We start from the raw sequence: 17,653 nt of genomic DNA on the forward strand, positions 1-17,653 counted from the left end.
CTATTCTGGAAGGTCCTAGTTCCTGCTTGGAACTTCAGTCTCCAGGACAATGGCACAGAGGTAAAAGGGAAGCTCCTGGGGCCTCTGGGGTGGGAACTGCAGGGGCAGGGTCTGTGCCCTTCCAGTAACCCCAGCAGTGTAACAAGCATCTGTTCCTAGCGAGGGCAGGTGCGGTGCAGTCAGCCGAGGTGGAGCGGGTGACCCCTTGCTTCTCACAAGCTTATCTTCTGGCAGGATTCTGAACAGTCTGCGGCAACCGGTATTGCCCCAGCAGGTGTCACAGTGGATGTAGGATCATTGGATGATCACAGCATGGCTTGGGGGCCTCCGTGGCTATTCATCTTGGTGAGCAGAGATTGCATTGCCACTTTGAATGATTGGACTAGAACATCTGTCTTGGCATCCTGTCCCCTTCAGAACCCACGCTGGATTCTTTTTGGTGAGCAAAGGGCTTATCATAATTGGGCCCCCCATTTTAATGATTTTTAATTGTCCGAGCCCCACTTGCCAGACTATATCGCTTAGCTTTTGGTTACAGCCCAATAATCCATCCAGTTCTTTGTTGAAATTCTTCAGTTCTTTTGGAAAAGAAAATGCAGGAGGTATTGTTCTAATCTCAGATTTAATGAAGAATATCTTAAACATGTATTAAGTCAGTTTAATGATAACAGCTCTAACAAATAGACCTACAAAGGTCTAGCTGCTCAAACACAATAGCAGTTTTTCTTTTTTTAATGAATTTTTAAAATATTTATTTATTTTATTTATCTATTTTATTTTTGGGGCGGCATCGGGTCTTAGTTGCGGCATGTGGGGTCTTTGTTGAGGCATGTGGGATCTTTCATTGTAGTGCGGGCTTCTCTCTAGCTGTGGCGCAAGGTCTCCAGGGCGCATGGGCTCTGTAGTTTGCGGCACGCGGGCTGTTTCGCTGTGGCATGGGCTTAGTTGCCCCGTGGCATGTGGGATCTTAGTTCCCCAACCAGGGCTTGAACCTGCGTCCCCTGCGTTGGAAGGTGGATTCTTTACCGCTGGACCACCAGGGAAGCCCCTATAAGTTTACTTTTTACTCCTATAACAGTGTAAGGCAGATATACATGACTGACGGGAAGGCTCTCCTCTGAGCAGTCAATCTGATGGCAGCCCTGGCATCTTCAGACGTGGCTTCCGAGACCTCCTTGGGGATTTTCTAACCTAGTCAACTGGGAGAAGAGAACACGGACGTGTGACAGGGCTTTATGGGCCAAGCCGAGAAGTGGCACACGTCATCTTCACTATAGTCCATTGGTTAGAACTCGGTCACCTAGCTGCATTTAACAAGACAAGCTGCAAAGTGTAGTCTAGCTGTGTGTCCAGGAAGGAGAAAAACAAATTTTTGATAAACTGGTAGCAATCTACAACAAGACTCAAAAATTACTAACTGTAGAAAATTGATAAATTCAACTACACTATATCAGGAAAAGACAAACAAAATGGGAAGCACAGCCCAGGAAGATGAAAAGATGCTCAACTACATTAGTAATAAGAGAAAAGCACATTAAACCACAATTGGATACGATTTCACAAAAGATTATCAAATCTTTCAAAATCCGTCAGTATCAAGTACCGATAAAGATATAGAATAGTGGAAACTCTCATCTGCTGTTGAGTGTGTAAGTTGTTACATTTATTAGGGAAAACAGTTCGCCATACTTTTTTTTTAGCCATGCCACATGGCATGTGGGATCTTAGTTCCCCAACCAAAGATCGAACCTGTGCCCCCTGCATTGGAAGCGTGGAGTCTTAACCACTGGAACGCCAGGGAAGTCCCTGGCCATACTTCTTAAAGTTGAACCTGTATATATCTTATTTCTAGGTTTTTTCACAGGGAACCAAGAGGCATGTTGACATGCTGCTTTATAAAAGCCCCAGACTGGAAACATCCTGAAAACCCATCAACAAAAGAATAGATTCATAAATTGTGCTGTATTCCTGCAGTGGGATACTTATTGTCAGTGAATGTGGTTGAACCACAGCTACACAGAAAGATGCATGATTCTCAAAACACATGTGCAGTGAAAGAGTATGACTCCATGTATGTAAAGTTCTGAAAAAGCAGAACTAAGTAATACATCATCCAGACATAAATAGATAGGTGGTACGTCTACATAATACAAGGGAATGATTAACATAAAACTCAGAATATTTGTTAACCTTTGGTGAAGAGGGAGGGAGAGGAGATTGGACAGAATATAAGAGGCTTTTGTGATTCTGAAAATGATCTATTTCTTACCTAGTATGAGGATGCATGGGTGTTCTTTTCATTATCATTTACTGTCATATATCCTCAGATACTTTTGAATTATGATATTATTTCACAAGAAACATGGACAAGTTTACTGTAAAATATTGCTAACATACAGACAAGTATAGACAATAGAGATTGATTTTAAAGAACATTCACATATGCACCAGATTAATCAATTCTTAACATATTTGCTTCATATCTTTTTTAAAAAATATATATATATTTATTTGGTTGCACTGGGTCTTAGTTGTGGCAGGCAGGCTCCTTAGTTGTGGCTCACGGGCTTCTTAGTTGCGGCTTGCCAGCTCCTTAGTTGCAGCACACGGGCTCCTTAGTTGTGGCATGTGAACTCTTAGTTGTGGCATGCATGTGGGATCTAGTTCCCTGACTAGGTATCGAACCCGTACCCCCTGCATTGGGAGTGCAGAGTCTTATCCACTGCACCACCAGGGAAATCCCTCATATCATTTTAAGAAATAAAATAATATGTACTGTAAAGACTCCCATTTCTTTCCCTCATCAGAAGGAATAACTATACTGAAATTGTGTCCTTCTTTTCCCCATTTTATACCACAAGATCTTGTATCCATAAACAATGTATGTAGTGTTGCAGGATTTAAAATTTTATGCAGACATATTATATTCTGTCATATTGGAACTTGATTTGCCATTTTAAGATTGATTTATGTTTCTGTATATAAATAGATCCAGTTTATTCAAACTGCTGTAAATTAGTTCCCGAGAGAGACTTGGAAGAATGTTAAATTTGGTAAATGTGGGTAGATGGTGTAAAGGATTCTCTATTATTTTTGCAATTTGGAAATTATTTCAGAATAACAGTATCACTACTGAGTCATTTATATTGGCAATATGCACTTGGAAATGGAAGTGGGGGAAGTATCCATTTATGATAATGACACAAATAACTGACCATACATTTACTTGAAAAAAATCTAACAACTTACCTGAAAATGTATATTTTGACAGGAAGTCATCTATTACTATTTTATTCTAAAATGTAGAATTTCATGTAGTATTTTCCTTTATGCTTCCCCTCCTCATTTCTACCAGCTAAGAAATGTTGGCAGAAAGAGAAACCACCTTGATAAAAGCTACAGTTGAGTATGAACTTGGAATAAGATCTAGACCGACACAGGTGTTGTCAAAGGTGTGAGCTGCATACTAGTCATATGACCATGTTATGTGACATTTTAGTGAACTGTAGTCCAAGTGTGTAAAAAGAGGAGAAAATGAAAGCACTGAACAATTTTTATATCTTATTTTTAGTCATTTGAATTTTAACACAGTCTGTTTTTTCATTTATAGTTTAGCATTATTAGCTAAAGAAGGAAATAACATTTGTATTATTTATTTTTCACCTTGATTTAAATATGGTGTAAAAAGCTTCACTGGTCTTGTCAAAAAAAGGTGCACCTTTTCTAGTCCAGTGGAGTATTCTAGACTCTTCTGACCTTTGCAGTATGAGCTAATGATTCCCCTGTGTGGCCAGTGGAGGACAGTGGGTCCAGCCCATTAGCTAAATAGAAAAGCCAAAACTTGAGCGTTTCTTCTCCATTACCTTCCCTGGAGGGCTAGTTTGGAGCTCCTGCCCTACTGCTAAATATTGACAAACATGACCATACACTGACGATGACATCGCTGATCTGTGCTCCTGGCCTGGTGACCGTCTAGCCTCTGCGGAAGGCAGGAAGCCTGCCCTGCACGCCGGCACTCTTGAGCTGGGGACCCCTTTCTCCCAAGGCAAATTAGTTCAGCAAGTCTTCCAGACCAGCCCCACCCCTCCCCTCCTTTGTGTCCCAGGAATTCTACTGAAAAAAATATTTTCAGCAAATAAAACATTTTATAGGGGCCATTTATAAAGGGAAAGGAAGGCCATTTAATTTAGTCGTAGAGAAGGAAGTGGCACCAAATACAAGCTCCCTTGTTCCTCCATAAGAAGTCCTTAGGGTTTCTCCAGCAGTGCTGTCCAACAAGCCTGGGCTGATGGGAGTGTTCTATAATTGTGCTGATCTTGAAATGTGGCTTTTGATTTGAGGAAGTTTTTTAACTTTTTAAAATTTTAATTTAAATAGGCTCATATGGCTAGTGGCTGCCATATTGAAGAGTGCAGCTCTTTTCTCCTCCTTGGGACAGATGTGGCTGAAGGTAGGCATTTCCATGTTACCTCTGGATCCTTAGCTGTACCCTCTCTTTCTGGGAAGCTGGAAGCATCATCTACACAAAGTACATCATCTACACAAAGTAGATTCAGTAGTCTGAGCCAGACTGTGTACTCAAGCCTGGATCTGCTCTCACAGGTCCCCAACTCCAGAGGTGCTTGTGAGCAAGAATTCTCTCTCATTGGCTTATTTCCTCTTGTCAGAGGCCTCGACTTCTTAATTTTGTTCGGGGAAATAGAGTTTGGCAGCCTTTCCTTCCAGCCAGTTCCTGCCGCTTGGTACACAAGTACTGATACCGAACCCAGTATATAATCTAACACTCATTATTTTCCTGCTGCAAAGCTGAAGTTTCCTTTATTTTATGGGGTGCCACTTGCTTTCTTATAATTCCCAATAGAACTTTGTTTTTATGTGCTGGGTAAGAAATCATGGAACTGGTAAGGGCAAGAAAATAATCAAATCAAGAGATTTGATTAACACGAGAGGGTCTAACAGCAGCAGTTTACTCGTGAGGAGAAGAGGTGTTGAAATACTGGTAGGGGAGTTAGAAGGGACACAGAGAAGGGCAGACAGCTAATAAAGCAGCTACCACGGAGAGTGAATGTGCGTCATCCCATGGAAAGACTCTGAAAACAGTGTGAAACACATGCTTCACAGATGTTCCACCCTAGGGGAGAGGGAGACCTGGTATTCGTCAAAATCCCATCAAGCGTGGTTGAGGGCTGCCCCTAGAGCAGTGGTCTTTCGTGGTTTTCGAAAAAGCCCGCAGCCCAGGAGACACAGATGGTGCAAGTCGGATGAAGCACACGGCAGGGGCAAGGCCGGGGGCAGGGGGGCCAGGGCAGTAACAGCATCTGCTCTGAACATTGACTTTGAACTCTCAGTAGAACCTAGTAGCACACTAATTTTAGTTTCTGGGTAAATTTCGGTAATTCTTAATATCTCAGTAGTACTAGTGGGTAGCCCTTATTTTTAAAACGTCTGTATAATCTCAGGTGATTTTTCATTATGAAACCAAGAAAGGCATTCTTAAATTGTTCACGATCCAGAAGATGGTCTCCAGCCTGGGGGACCACAGAGTAAAACTTCTATGCCTTCCATCTGCCTTGACTTAACTCGGGGAAATGAAGGTAAAGGGGACCCGGGGAGACTGGACACAACAACCTATGACATTTCTATTAAGTAACTTTTTTTTTTTAAATTTAAATCCAGTTTTATTGTTTTGTTTTTTGGCTGTGCTGCAGAGCATGTGGGATCTTACTTCCCTGACCAGGGACCGAGCCCATGCCCCCTGTGTTGGAAGTGCAGAGTCCTAATCACTGGACCGCCAGGGAAGTCCTCTATTAAGTAATTCTTGACTGTAGCAAGAAGGTTAGCTACGAAGAGAGGGTCCCCACAGAAAAACCATTTCAGTTCCTGTTTATTAATTTTCATAAAACAATTGAGTTACACATATTTGCAAGAGTGGTTAAGTTCTGGTCTTTAAATGGTAGCTTTTCTGGTTACTGTCACATAGGTATCTGCTCTCTGTGAGTACCCTGATGCTTAATAAAGCTTGTGCGCCAACTGAAAGATTTTCCACATTTGTCACATCTGTAGGGTCTCTCTCCAGTATGAATGACTTCATGTCGATGAAGATTTGCCTTAAAACTAAAAGTTTTCCCACATTCGCTACATTCAAAGAATTCCTCCTTGGTATGGATTCTTTGATGCTGAATGAGATCTACATTCCGACCAAAGGATTCACCACATTCACCGCATTTATGAGTGTTCTGTTTATTGTGAATTTGTCGATGGCTCATAAGGGTTGAATGCCGGCCAAAGGCTTTTCCACATTCAATGCATTTATGGGGTTTCTCTCCACTGTGGATTAACTGATGTCGAATAAGGGTTGAATTCTGACTAAATGTTCTTTCACATTCGCTACATTTATAGGGTTTTTCTTTGGTATGGATCCTCCTATGTTCAACAAGATACGCCATCTGACGGAAACACTTTCCACAGTCATGACATTTATATGGCTTTTTTTGTGAGTGACACTGTTTGTGGACAATCAGAGCAGACTTCTGTTTGAAGGCCTGCCCACATATGTCGCACTCAAAGGGATCCTCTGAACTGTGAATTCTTTGATGTCGAACAAAATTTGCCTGACGCTGGAAGGCTCTTCCACATTCGCTGCATTCGTAAGATTTCGCATTTGTAAGAATTCGCTTATGCCTCAAAAGCAGTGATCTCTGATGGAAGGGTCTTCCATACTCATCATATTTGCCCTGCTTTGTCCTTGCCTGAGCTTTCCGATCTTGAATAAGGTTAAGGTTTTGAAGGAAGTCCTTACAGCATTCATCACCAATAGTAGGGAGTGAAAGTCGGTAAATGTCCACAAATTCGTTACATTCAAGTAACTTTTCTAAGGGTTTCCTGGCCATTTTCTGCTTTACCAGTGACATCTTACATGACTCTAAATCTTCAGAAATGTTCTGCTTTGGAGTTAGCTCTTTCATCTTGAATCTGGCTTCAGGACCTAGCCAAAAAAAAAAGAAAGTATATAAATGACCTGACTGCCATAGAAGGAAAAAAAAGGAAAGAAGTCAGGAAGTTTGTGATACGAGACTCAAACGAGGCTAAGAAGTGCTCACCTAGTTAAACCATCATACTACAGAGGCCAGTATTCTGATTTCCTTCCATAGGACCCACAGCTTTCATATCAGAAAGAGCTCTTGACATCAGCTAACCAGCTAAAATGCGCACAAGAGTATATGTCAGAGAATGTGAGAATTGAATAAATCCATCACCATTAGTGGGATAACAACTTACTCTCAGTACCAGCAGTGTCACATAACTAGGAGAGAGGTAGCATTTTGTACTTTCTAGATAAGCATGTTTTTAGTAATTCTGGGAGAAACAACTTCTTAAAAATGGAGAAAGTGTGTAAGATAGAATAGAAAAGGAAACAGAGAGAAATAAGTACAAAACCAATGGACTAGAGCAGTGGGTTTTCAACCAGGGATGGTGTTGCTGGAACCTAGTGGGCGGAGGCCAAGGATGCTGCTAAACATCCTACGAGGCCCAGCACAGCCCTCACCGCGAAGAATTAAACAGCCTAAAATGTCAGCGGTGCTGAGGCTGTGAAACCGTGGAGGGAGGGATGCGAAAAAGGGTAGAAGCAGCAATCAGGACATAGTACGTAGGAAAAAGGAACATCAGTAAACACCGAGAGAATTTGGAAAACAAAATGAGAGCAAGGGAACAAGAGCAAGTATAGAGAAAGTGTAAGTGATGAGGGTAGAAAAAAGGAGTATCTAGGATGGCACGAGAGCTGTCAGAAAACACCAGACCGGCTGCTTCAGAGAAGCACTTGAACTGCAGTAGAAAGAGGATGAGCTTTGCAGACTTGATGTCAAATCCCAACTATCAACCTACTAGCTGTGTGACAGACATCGCAGTCCCTTAGTTTCTTCACCTGGGAATGGGGCTGATGACCATACCCACCACCTGCAGGGGGCAGAAGGGACAATGAGCAGGAGAGACACCAGGCACCTGGCTCGGTATCGGCACAGGAGGGGCCTGGTGAAGGGGGTCCCTCCCTCTGCGTGACCCCCACAGGGCCGGGTCTTCTCCTCACCCACCTGGGCAAGCACTACCGGAAGCCTTCCTAGTCCCAGCTCTTGGTAGATCCAGGATCCACGGCTCTTCCCACTGCTCCAGCTGACAGATCACCTCAGGTTTGGGAAACTGAACTCCTACTCGTGGGGAAGTAAATGGGATGTGCTGGTTAGTGAGCAGCAGATGTCCCAGAGCTCATTTTACCCCTTGGGGTCTAAGCGGTGGGGGGACAGTGACAAGCAGAGATCAGGACGGTAGTGAACAGGGCTGGTGAGGAGAGGACTTGGTGCAATCTTTATTGAAAGCCTGAACAATATTCACACTCTGGGATGTGGTAATTTCACTCTTAGAAATATAGCCTAAGGAAAATTAGGACAAAGGTTAATGAACCAGAGATGTTCAGCAGAGTTCTAACAAACAGTGCAAACTGGAAATAAACTAAATGTCAATAGGGGAATGGTTAAAGTGTAGCACATGAATACAACAAAGGCAAAAGTATTAGGCAGATACTGAAAATCCATGTATTCAAAGAATATTTCTTCTGGGCTTCCCTGGTGGCGCAGTGGTTAAGAATCTGCCTGCCAATGCAGGGGACACGGGTTCGAGCCCCGGTCCGGGAAGGTCCCACATGCCACAGAGCAACTAAGCCCGTGAGCCACAACTACCGAGCCTGTGCTCTAGAGCCCGCGAGCCACAACTACTGAAGCCCACGCGCCTAGAGCCTGTGGTCCACAACTAGAGAAGCCACTGCAATGAGAAGCCCACGCACCGCAAGAGTAGCCCCTGCTCGCCACAACTAAAGAAAGCCTGCACGCAGCAACGAAGACCCAATACAGCCAAAATAAAGAAAAAAAGAAATAAAAAACATTAAAAAAAACTGAAAGAAGTTTCATATTAAAAAAAAAAGAATATTTCTTTTCCCCCCAGTGCATCTGATAACATTTTTCAAAGAATGTTTCTTAAAATAGGAAAATGCTCCCTAGATATTTTAAAGCAGAATATAAAACTCATGTAAATTATGATCCAAATTTTGTTTTTAAAAACTACGTGTGTGTCTGTGCGTGTGTGTGTGTACAGATCTTCCTCTACTTACAAAAGGGTAACTTCCTGGTAAACCCAATCTAAACTGAAAATATGCTAAGTCAGAAATGCATTTATTACACCTAACCTCCCGAACGTCATAGCTTAGCCTCACCGACCTTAAACACGCAAAGAACACTTATATTACGCCACAGTTGGGCAAGATGATCTAACACAAAACCTACTTTATTATAAAGTGGTGAAAAGCTCTTGTAACTTACTGAATACTGTACTGAAAGTGAGAAACAGAATGGTTTCAAGTGTACTGGTTGGCTGCCCTTGTGACGACATGATCACATAGCTGTGTGGGAGCTGCGGCTCTGAGCCCAGCGTCACCAGAGAGGACGGTCCTGCATATCGCTACCCGACGAAAAGATAAAAATTCGAAGTGCGCTTTCCACTGAATGTGTATTGCTTTCACACCATTGTAAAGTTGAAAACATCTTAAGCTGAACCATCATAAATAGGACTGTCTGCATACATACACAAAAGTAAACCAAAATGTTAACAGGGTTAATGCTGGGCAGTGGGCAGGCAGATGATTTTAACTTTCTGCTTTATGAGGGTTTTTAATAACAGGGAAAATGCTGATACTATAATGTTAAGTTTTAAAGGGATTACAGAATTATACATAGACTATGCTCAGCTAGCTTTTTTTTTAAAAAACAGCACAGGAAAAAAAAAACAGGAAGGAAATATTCCAAAATATTAACAGTGTTAGCCCTGAATGTTTTCCCCTTCCGCTTATGCTTTCCTCTATCTTCCATATATTCAAGTATGCTCTTGGAATGCTTTTAGAACAAAAGTAAACAGTAAAACATCCAGTGCTGGGTGGACAGTCTCACAAGAGGCGGTCAAGACTCTGTGCCAAGAGTGTCTGCAAGGGAGCCAACACTCCCCAGAAAGAAAAACTCATCCAGGTACCTCCCACCCTAGGGAGACTCTGCATCGGAGTAACACAAAGGCAGGCTCCTGGGAAGATGGAAGCTGTGAAGGTTCAGAAGTGAAGTCAGTGAAGAATCATTTCCTGGGCACCCAGTGATGTTGTAAACAAGGAGGGAAACATTTTCAGACAGAAGGAAGAAAAAGACTCTTCAAGGGAGCAAGATGCTAGACTTGGAATCTGCGGCGGCCACAGTCTTGTCAGCGCCTAGGAGTCTTAACAGGTGTGGAGGATTCAGGTCGGGGTGGGGAATGGGCTAATCGTCTCTGAACTCTAAAACAAAAGGGAACTATTAATTGTCCACAATCCCTCATTTGAAAACTTTGAGGCCAGATGTGTTTCATGACTCAGAATTTTTCCAGATTTCAGAAAGGTGCCTTGGTGGGTATATTTTCTCTTATGCACCACCCCCAACAGGGGTTGGAGCTGAAACCTTAAACACACTGATATTTCTGATGCCATATATATATATGTATATATATATATATATATATATAAAGACCAAATGAGAAAAAGGATGATAAATAGCTTCCTGTACGATAAAAATCAGATTTAACCACCTGATGACTTCAGGTTGGGTCTTACAGCCAAATGAGTTATGAAAAAACGTCTGGTTTTCAGAGCTTTTTCTGCTTCTGGAATTGCAGATAAGAGACTGAGGAGATGTGCAGACACTCAAAGTGAAATGTTAAGCTGACTCATTACCCAAGGAGAGCACGTTTCTGTAGTTGTCCAGCATCACGTCTCTGTAGAGGTCCTTCTGAGCCCAGTCCAGTGTGTCCCACTCTTCCCTGGTGAAGTACAGAGCCACGTCCTCAAAGGACAGCAACCCCTGGAAACACAGCGACTAACTGCAGCTGCAATTCTTACAATAACTTTGTGAGCTACAGTTTTATTATTACAGATGGTCAATATTTGAGGCTTCTCTGGCCGTTTGGTCTCTGCTGCAGCCACTCAGCTCTGCTCTGGTAGCACAGACACAGCACAGACAACAGGAGAGCAAACGGGTGTGACTGTGACCCAACAGAACTACTCCCGGCTCCAGGTGAGTTTGCCGACCCTGCTCTGTGCAACCCTACCTTCCACATCCTGTATTTCTTCTGCCCGGATCTCTCAGGAAAGAGATGGCTCATTCCCATGAGGTCACAGAGGATGGGGCAGCGTGCAGGCCATTCACACAGGGATGGACAGGCTAATGGGACACAGGGATGGACAGGCTAATGGGACACAGGGGCGGACAGAGTAATGGGAACCACCCAGGCGGGCTGGAGCTCGTGGGGCTGGCTGTCGTGGGCACCACTACCCACTAGGTGTGAAGGGGGAGGACGGGAGGGGACACTGGGATCCAGAAAGTTGCTGGAGAAGCAAGACCGGAGCGGGGGGCAGCCCAGCAGGGAGGGACTGAGGGATAAACCCCCAACAGCGATCCCCTCCAGGCCTCTGGTCCCCACCCTATCCCCCTACCAGAAGCCAACCCGAAGCAAGAGCAAGGGAGCCCGTGGATGGAGAATATAAAGGCCAGCCTCCCAGGGCGCAGACAAAGTGGGGAACGGTGGAGAGTGTCTCCACGGGCCAAACACAGACCGCTGAGCACCGTGCCCACGGCAGAAGTTTCCATCTGCAACTGTGTATCCAACTCCCGGGGGCCAAGACGCCTGGTGTCTGCCCCCCACACTCGACGTGGTTCAGGGGGTGTTCGTGCGGAAGGGCTTCAGCAATAGGAACACCAGCCCCACCCGAGATGCTTCACGCTGCTCCCCTCTGCAGACAGACCCTGAGTCTCGCAAACGACAGGCCTTTCTTTCCTCCTGCCCACACCTGGCCCAGGGTTAGGGTCTCAAGCCCCCTCCCCCGATCCCGAATATCCTCCGTCCCCAGAGCTGCCCGCAGACGCCCTCACCTGCCCCACCGGCCCGCTGCCTTCTCTGCACCTGCGTGGAGGCTCCCAGGCGCTGGGATACAACGGTTCAAAGCCCCAGAGTCATCTGTGTGCGTGGAGTTTCCTAGCTGGGCCCTTCGTGTGGCTCCACAGTTCTCGCCCTCAAGGTCCTCACCAGGGGTCTTCTTCCCCTTTATCACTCCCGCTCCTTCAGGAAGCATTTACTGAGCACCAGGAAGTCGCCGGCCTGTGTGCCACATGCCAGTGACAGTAAACGCACAGAGGTGACAGCTCCTGCCAGGCCCACAGGACCAGCCCCTCGGGCTGCACACTGCTCGACTCTAGGGGACACTGTTCACATGGCAGCTGTGACAACGGGGCCCCCAGAGCTGCTAAGTGCACAGCCTGTGCGACCCACGGAGCCCCAGCCCCACTTCAGGGAGTGAAAGGTCCAGTGGGGAAGCGGCAGAAGTCAACACGGTGACGATCCAGGGGTCCACGGGGGGGCGACGGGGGCTGTGAGGACAGGGCTCGCCCCACCCCCTCCTCTCAGGAGGCACTGCCAGTCACTTCCCAGAAAGCAGCCCCCGGGGCACACAGCCCTCACCTCCTCCCGCCTCCCCACCGGCTCCCAGGCATTCCCTGGCTCCCAAGCATTCCCTGCATCGGGCCTCACCACCCCCCTTCTCCCTCCTGGTGACCCCTCCTCCTCGGACCGATTCCATTCTCTCCTGTCTCCTCCAGGGTCTTAATCCAATGACCACGACTCTCCTGTGTTTGCCCTTTTCCCCCTTGTGATACTGTGATTTAAATAAGAAATATATATTTGGTCTTCCTCCCTACTTCTGGCACAGAGTTCCTAAAAACCCTTGGATTTTCCTAAGGGATAAGAACAGAGGAGCATCTTTTAATATTTGGGCTTTTGTCCTCGGTTTCTGAAATAGCTCCAGGGCCATACAGGTGAGAGGAATGTCTTGTTACTCATAACAAATCCCTCAACCACACCTGAGTTCATGTTAATGTAGAAAACTCCTAAGGATGGGGCTGGATGTCAGGGGAACAAGCATGTGATGAGAGGGTTAGAACCTTCACCCCTAGCACCTGCGGGGCGGGGAGACGCTGGGGTTCAGTCAGTCACCAAAGGTCAGTGACTCGACCCATCACGCCTACGTAATGAACCCCCATAAAAGCGCAGAAACGGAGGTGCTGGGGGGTGTCTGCCTGGAGAGGAAAGCCCTGCACCCCTGCCCTGTGCCTCTCTTCCATCGGGCTGATCCTGAGTTGTAGCCTTTTACGTGAACCAGGATCTGCTCAGTAAACCGTTTTCAGAGTTCCGTGAGCCACTCTACCAGATCAATGGCACCCGCGGAGTGGGTCATGGGAACCCAATTTAGAGCCGGTGGGTCAGAAGCACAGGTGACAGCCCGCACTTGTGATTGGCGTCTGAGGTCGGGGCAGGCGGCGGTCTTGCAGGGACTGAGCCCTTACCCTGTGGGTCCGATGCTAACTCCAGGGTGACAGTGTCAGAATGAGTTAAATTGCGGGCACCCGGCTGGTGTCAGAACGGTCAGAAGTGAGGCGTCATGAAGCAGAGCAACACAGCCGCGTTCCTTCCCAGACTATCACTCCTGCCCGTAGCCCGCAGGATGCTGCCGCCTCTCCTGCCTTTACAAAGATGCTCCTGGCGCCTTGCTCCCTCTCGCTTCCGCCCTCTCTCCTTCCCTTACTGGGCCTTTTCTGTAAAGAAGACCCTACACGCTCACCTCCAGTCACCCCACACCCACCCAGTGGCTCTTCTGCAGCTGTCCTTCTGAGCCCAGCCCTCCGCCCACGTGGGAACACAAGGGAGAGTCATGGGGTTAATGCAGGACCTCAGAGGGATTTCACAGGGAGGAGTTCTGAGCTGAGTCTCAGCATATGCAGAGGTGGGTTGCCTGTGGACAGGGAGAACAGGATGCACACAGGCCGGGGGACAGAAGGGAGTCCACGTCTCTGCGGGCGGGTCCTCTGGCCGTCAGGGAAGGCGGGAGATGCCACCAGAAGGGCAGGCAGAGCTCTGTGATCCCTCAGCAAATGCGGACACGCTGGGCCAACGGGTCAAAGCGCTGCCCCTCCAACTCCCTCTTGCCTCCCTCCCGTCCAAGACTGTTCTTTCCAAATGGTCGCGATGGTTCCTCACGTGTCTCCTCACTTTTCTACTCAGTCTCTCACAATCACCCTCCATCATGTTACGAGTTCAGTAACTAAGCTTCCAGGGTCCCTTTGATGCCAACAGATCAGAATTTACCCTGTGTTGTGGGAGTTTGTTTCCACAGCTCCCTCTCCAAATGGCTTGTAAGCGCCTTAGGCGAGAGCTTCTCTCCCAGCACAAAGGCAGTACTATCTGGCATACAGTAGGTACACAGTAATGCTCACTGACAGAAACAAGGAGCAACTGTGGTGACAACAGCTAAAACTTAGAGCGCTCCACGTGTCACTAGATACCCTGCCGATACGCCACGTGCCCCGTTTCATTGAATCCTCGCAACTCTGCGACAGCTGCTATCATTATCCCATTTTTCAGATAAGGAAACCGTGAGAGATCAGGTAACACATCTAAAACAGAGTCTGGATTTGAACCCGTCTGGCCCCAAAGTTCAAGCTCTTTACATCCTACCTTCCAAGAAGGAAAAACCCCCCCGCTGATAAAGATGGCTCGACCTGAACAGAGGAGTTAAAGCCACGTGAGCGCCATCGCCCGGCGGTGAGACTATACCAAGGTAGGGGAGGAGGAACCCTGCTCACCTTCCACAGGACTGGCAGGAACACGGCTTCCATGGCCTGGCCTCTGAGGTGGTGCAGCCTCCCGGCCATCAGGCTGAGCTGAAGGAGAGGAAAAGAGCACACGTAAGGCCAGCCCCGATTTGAAGCTCTCTCACCAGGCAGCCCAGGACAGGGAATTCCAATGGGGCCAACGAACCTCAGCTAGCACAAACTCACTGTGTTTGGTGTTGGAATATGTGATAAAATGAAAGCAACTGCTAGAATACTCTTGTTAGGAATTTCTGAAGCTAAATCAATTTCCAATCTTTATCCAAGGAAACCTGTGGCTCTGCCCTCACCTCCTCCCTAGAGTATATTCAGCAGCACCTCGTTGAGAGACTCAATATGCCAAGGGACCAGACTGTAGGAAAAAACAGAACTCTGACCTGCAACTTGCAGCAACCCGCCTGGAACCCAAACCACAAGCAATGCAGCAATAAGCCCTACATCAGGACTTGGTCTACAAGTGCCAGCTTGTCTCTGATATGTACCCCTGTCCTCCATCTAGGGCCGACAGGAAAAGCCGAATATGCTCCCGTACCCAATCACGTAGGATGTTCCGCTTCTTTTATTTAACCTGCTTCCAGTTTTTCCAAGCCAATCAGCTCCAAACTCAGCATATTTGAGTCTTCCCTCTTTTCCACTATAAAACTTCCCCTGCTTGCCTTTGAGTCTCTGCCACACACATGTGATGGTGGCCAACTCCCTTGGCCATGAAGAGCCTTTGCTTGTTCTCTTTTGGGTGGTCTTCATGTATTTCTACATCACACAGAATCAGCTCAGATAGTGTAAAAATGATTTTAGGGCAGTTAGAGATTTTAGGCTACATATGATATACAAAGAGCTAATTGTGGTCAAAAGAAAATTCAGAAGACTTTACTTGATAGGAACATTTTAGGGAGCAAAACCCAAACTGTGAACAAGGAGACTTCAAAACTGAAAGTCTTGGGCTCTCAGCAGTTACCGCTCAGTTTATAAAGCCTGTGAAGGAGTGGCAGAATAAGCCACCCCAAAATATACCACTTTGGAATACTGAGCTGCGGGACTTAAAAAACTGCTGTTTAAAAAAGAAGCAACAGGGGAACTTCCTGGCAGTCCAGTGGTTAGGACTCGGGGCTTTCACCGCCGGGGCCTGGGTTCCAACCCTAGTTGGGGAACTAAGATCCTGAAAGCTATGTGGACTCACTCATGCTAAGCCCCATGTCAGCAAACCAACACTTAATCCTTAACCTAACTGCCATTTCAGCCTCTTCCAGGAATAGAACCTCCCTCCGCTTTCCCTATGAAGATAGTATTTAGGCCTGAATTCTACGCCATCTCAGGGGTTAGTCATTTTTCCTTGGGTATCTCCCATGTTTACATGAGGTATACATGTTAAGAAACTTGTTTATTTTCATCTTTTATTGCGGGGGTCTCAACTAAGTACTCAGAAGGGTAGAGAGAAAATTATTTTCTTCCCATACACATGAATGAGGAAGTACATTGTTTTCTATTGGGACTGGTTACTAGAAACTGACATTCCTTTTAGAAGAGTAGCACCGGACAAGTTTACTTGTTTGTAGCTGATTGGCTAGGAAGCTGCAAGGTCACCCTGACATGAAGAAAGCTTGTTTCCATTAAGGACAGAGCCAGCATTTGGGGGAAACTAGGACAGCTTTTAAGTTTTGGTTCCGCAGCTATGGGTGGTTGGCCAGGGGACATACCCAAACTGTGGCCTCCGCTTTGCTTCTTTTTAAATATAGTAAATTTAGTGTTGTTTCTCTCAGGGAATACACAAATGATGGGATACGGAGGATCTTCATTTTTTAATTGTGCTTCTCTGGCTACCGGCAAACCTTGCTTTATGTAAGTACATCTTTAAGAAAGTCCCTCACACACCGTTCACGTTCCCTAAAAACACTGCTCCTAAGCGCTCCTGCCTCTTAAGCAAGAAGGCACCCCCCAGACGGTCCTGATCAGGGGAAGGGACCTCAACCCTTTCATTATCTAAACTAGATTATCTTCTGTGAGCATTGTGCATTTGGAAGTCAGAACCCATAATCCAATTTGTTAATCTATAACAATACAATAATCTATAACACCCCTGAAGATCGGGGTGGGTTGGGGGGGGAGGATACGGGGGAGGGGAGGGGGTGTCTCTCCAGCCCTCACACCTTCTATGGCGGGGCCACCGAGGCTTCCCCGCGGCACCCAATCCTCCCATCACACTAGCTCCTTTCTCCCCAAACCTCGCGGCCTCCGACTCCAGCCGCGTCGCCTCCTCCAGGAAGTCCTCAGGATGCACCTGCGGCTGCCATGGGGGCTGGGATCCCCTCTCGAGGTGCTGGGCTGGACCCGGAATCAGGTCCGAGCCGCTCAGCTAAACCGCACCTGTGGGCGCGACGCGAAAGGTCCCTGTGCCTGTCAGCCGGATCACTGGCGCACGCCGAGCAGAGCGTCCCCAACCGAGTACCTTCTAGGAACGGCGGAGGCTTCGCAACTCTCTGGTAGGGGGTAAGGGTAGGGGCGGGGGTGGGGGGAGTGTGCGAGTAAGGGGGCGGGGCGCTCATGTCTCTCGCAACCTCCGCTCCTGGCCGGAGCCAATCAACTGCCGCAGAGGGCGTTGACTAGGCCACGTGACTTCCAGGCCCCGCCCCAGCCCGTTCCAGCCTACCCTGGAGGTCTGGAGGCTAGGGGCTTTAAAAATGCTAATACCAAGTCCTTCCCCTTCGCACCGATTGTAGCAAAATCTCTAGGAGTGAGACCTCGTGCAGTTGGGTATTTTTAAAAGCTTCTCCTGGTAGTCTAATATAGAGTGACCAACTTTTTAGAGAGCCGACCCTGGACACAGCCCTACCAGGCAAAAAAAATATGTTAGTATAATGAATTATAATACACATATA

General features: G+C 46.8%; 1 protein-coding gene across 4 annotated transcripts; it reads right to left on the reverse strand.

Moving 5' to 3' along the window:
• Positions 1-5,550: 5,550 nt before the first annotated feature.
• Positions 5,551-17,124, reverse strand: ZNF789 (zinc finger protein 789). 4 transcript variants are annotated; one of them, XM_082856509.1, is made up of 6 exons: positions 16,475-16,761; positions 14,754-14,831; positions 10,796-10,922; positions 8,091-8,204; positions 7,101-7,199; positions 6,883-6,985 (listed from the first exon to the last, which is right to left on the reverse strand). In XM_082856509.1, exons 1-5 carry the CDS (start codon positions 16,571-16,573, stop codon positions 7,192-7,194), a joined length of 426 nt encoding a protein of 141 aa, XP_082712635.1. In that variant the 5' UTR covers positions 16,574-16,761; the 3' UTR covers positions 6,883-6,985; positions 7,101-7,191. The 4 variants fall into 4 exon arrangements, with proteins under 4 accessions (XP_082712633.1, XP_082712632.1, XP_082712634.1 ...); XM_082856507.1 differs by lacking the exons at positions 7,101-7,199; positions 16,475-16,761 and adding an exon at positions 17,000-17,124 and having other exon boundaries at positions 5,551-6,985; XM_082856506.1 differs by lacking the exon at positions 7,101-7,199 and having other exon boundaries at positions 5,551-6,985.
• Positions 17,125-17,653: the final 529 nt, after the last annotated feature.

This window comes from Leucopleurus acutus (assembly GCF_964270905.1).
Source record: "Leucopleurus acutus genome assembly, chromosome: 16".
In the NCBI taxonomy this organism is placed as follows: Eukaryota; Metazoa; Chordata; class Mammalia; order Artiodactyla; family Delphinidae; genus Leucopleurus; species Leucopleurus acutus.

Bases quoted from the DNA above. Each gene is read 5' to 3' on its own strand.
- ZNF789 (XM_082856506.1), bottom strand. From the start codon at position 16,573: ATGAAGATCCTCCGTATCCCATCATTTGTGTATTCCCTGAGAGAAACA. The intron at 10,923-14,753 runs GTGAGCAGGGTT...CTGTGTTTCCAG, and splicing joins TCCTGCCAGTCCTGTGGAAG to GGGTTGCTGTCCTTTGAGGA. The intron at 6,986-8,090 runs GTGGGTGAGGAG...TTTTTTGGCTAG, and splicing joins TTCCGGTAGTGCTTGCCCAG to GTCCTGAAGCCAGATTCAAG.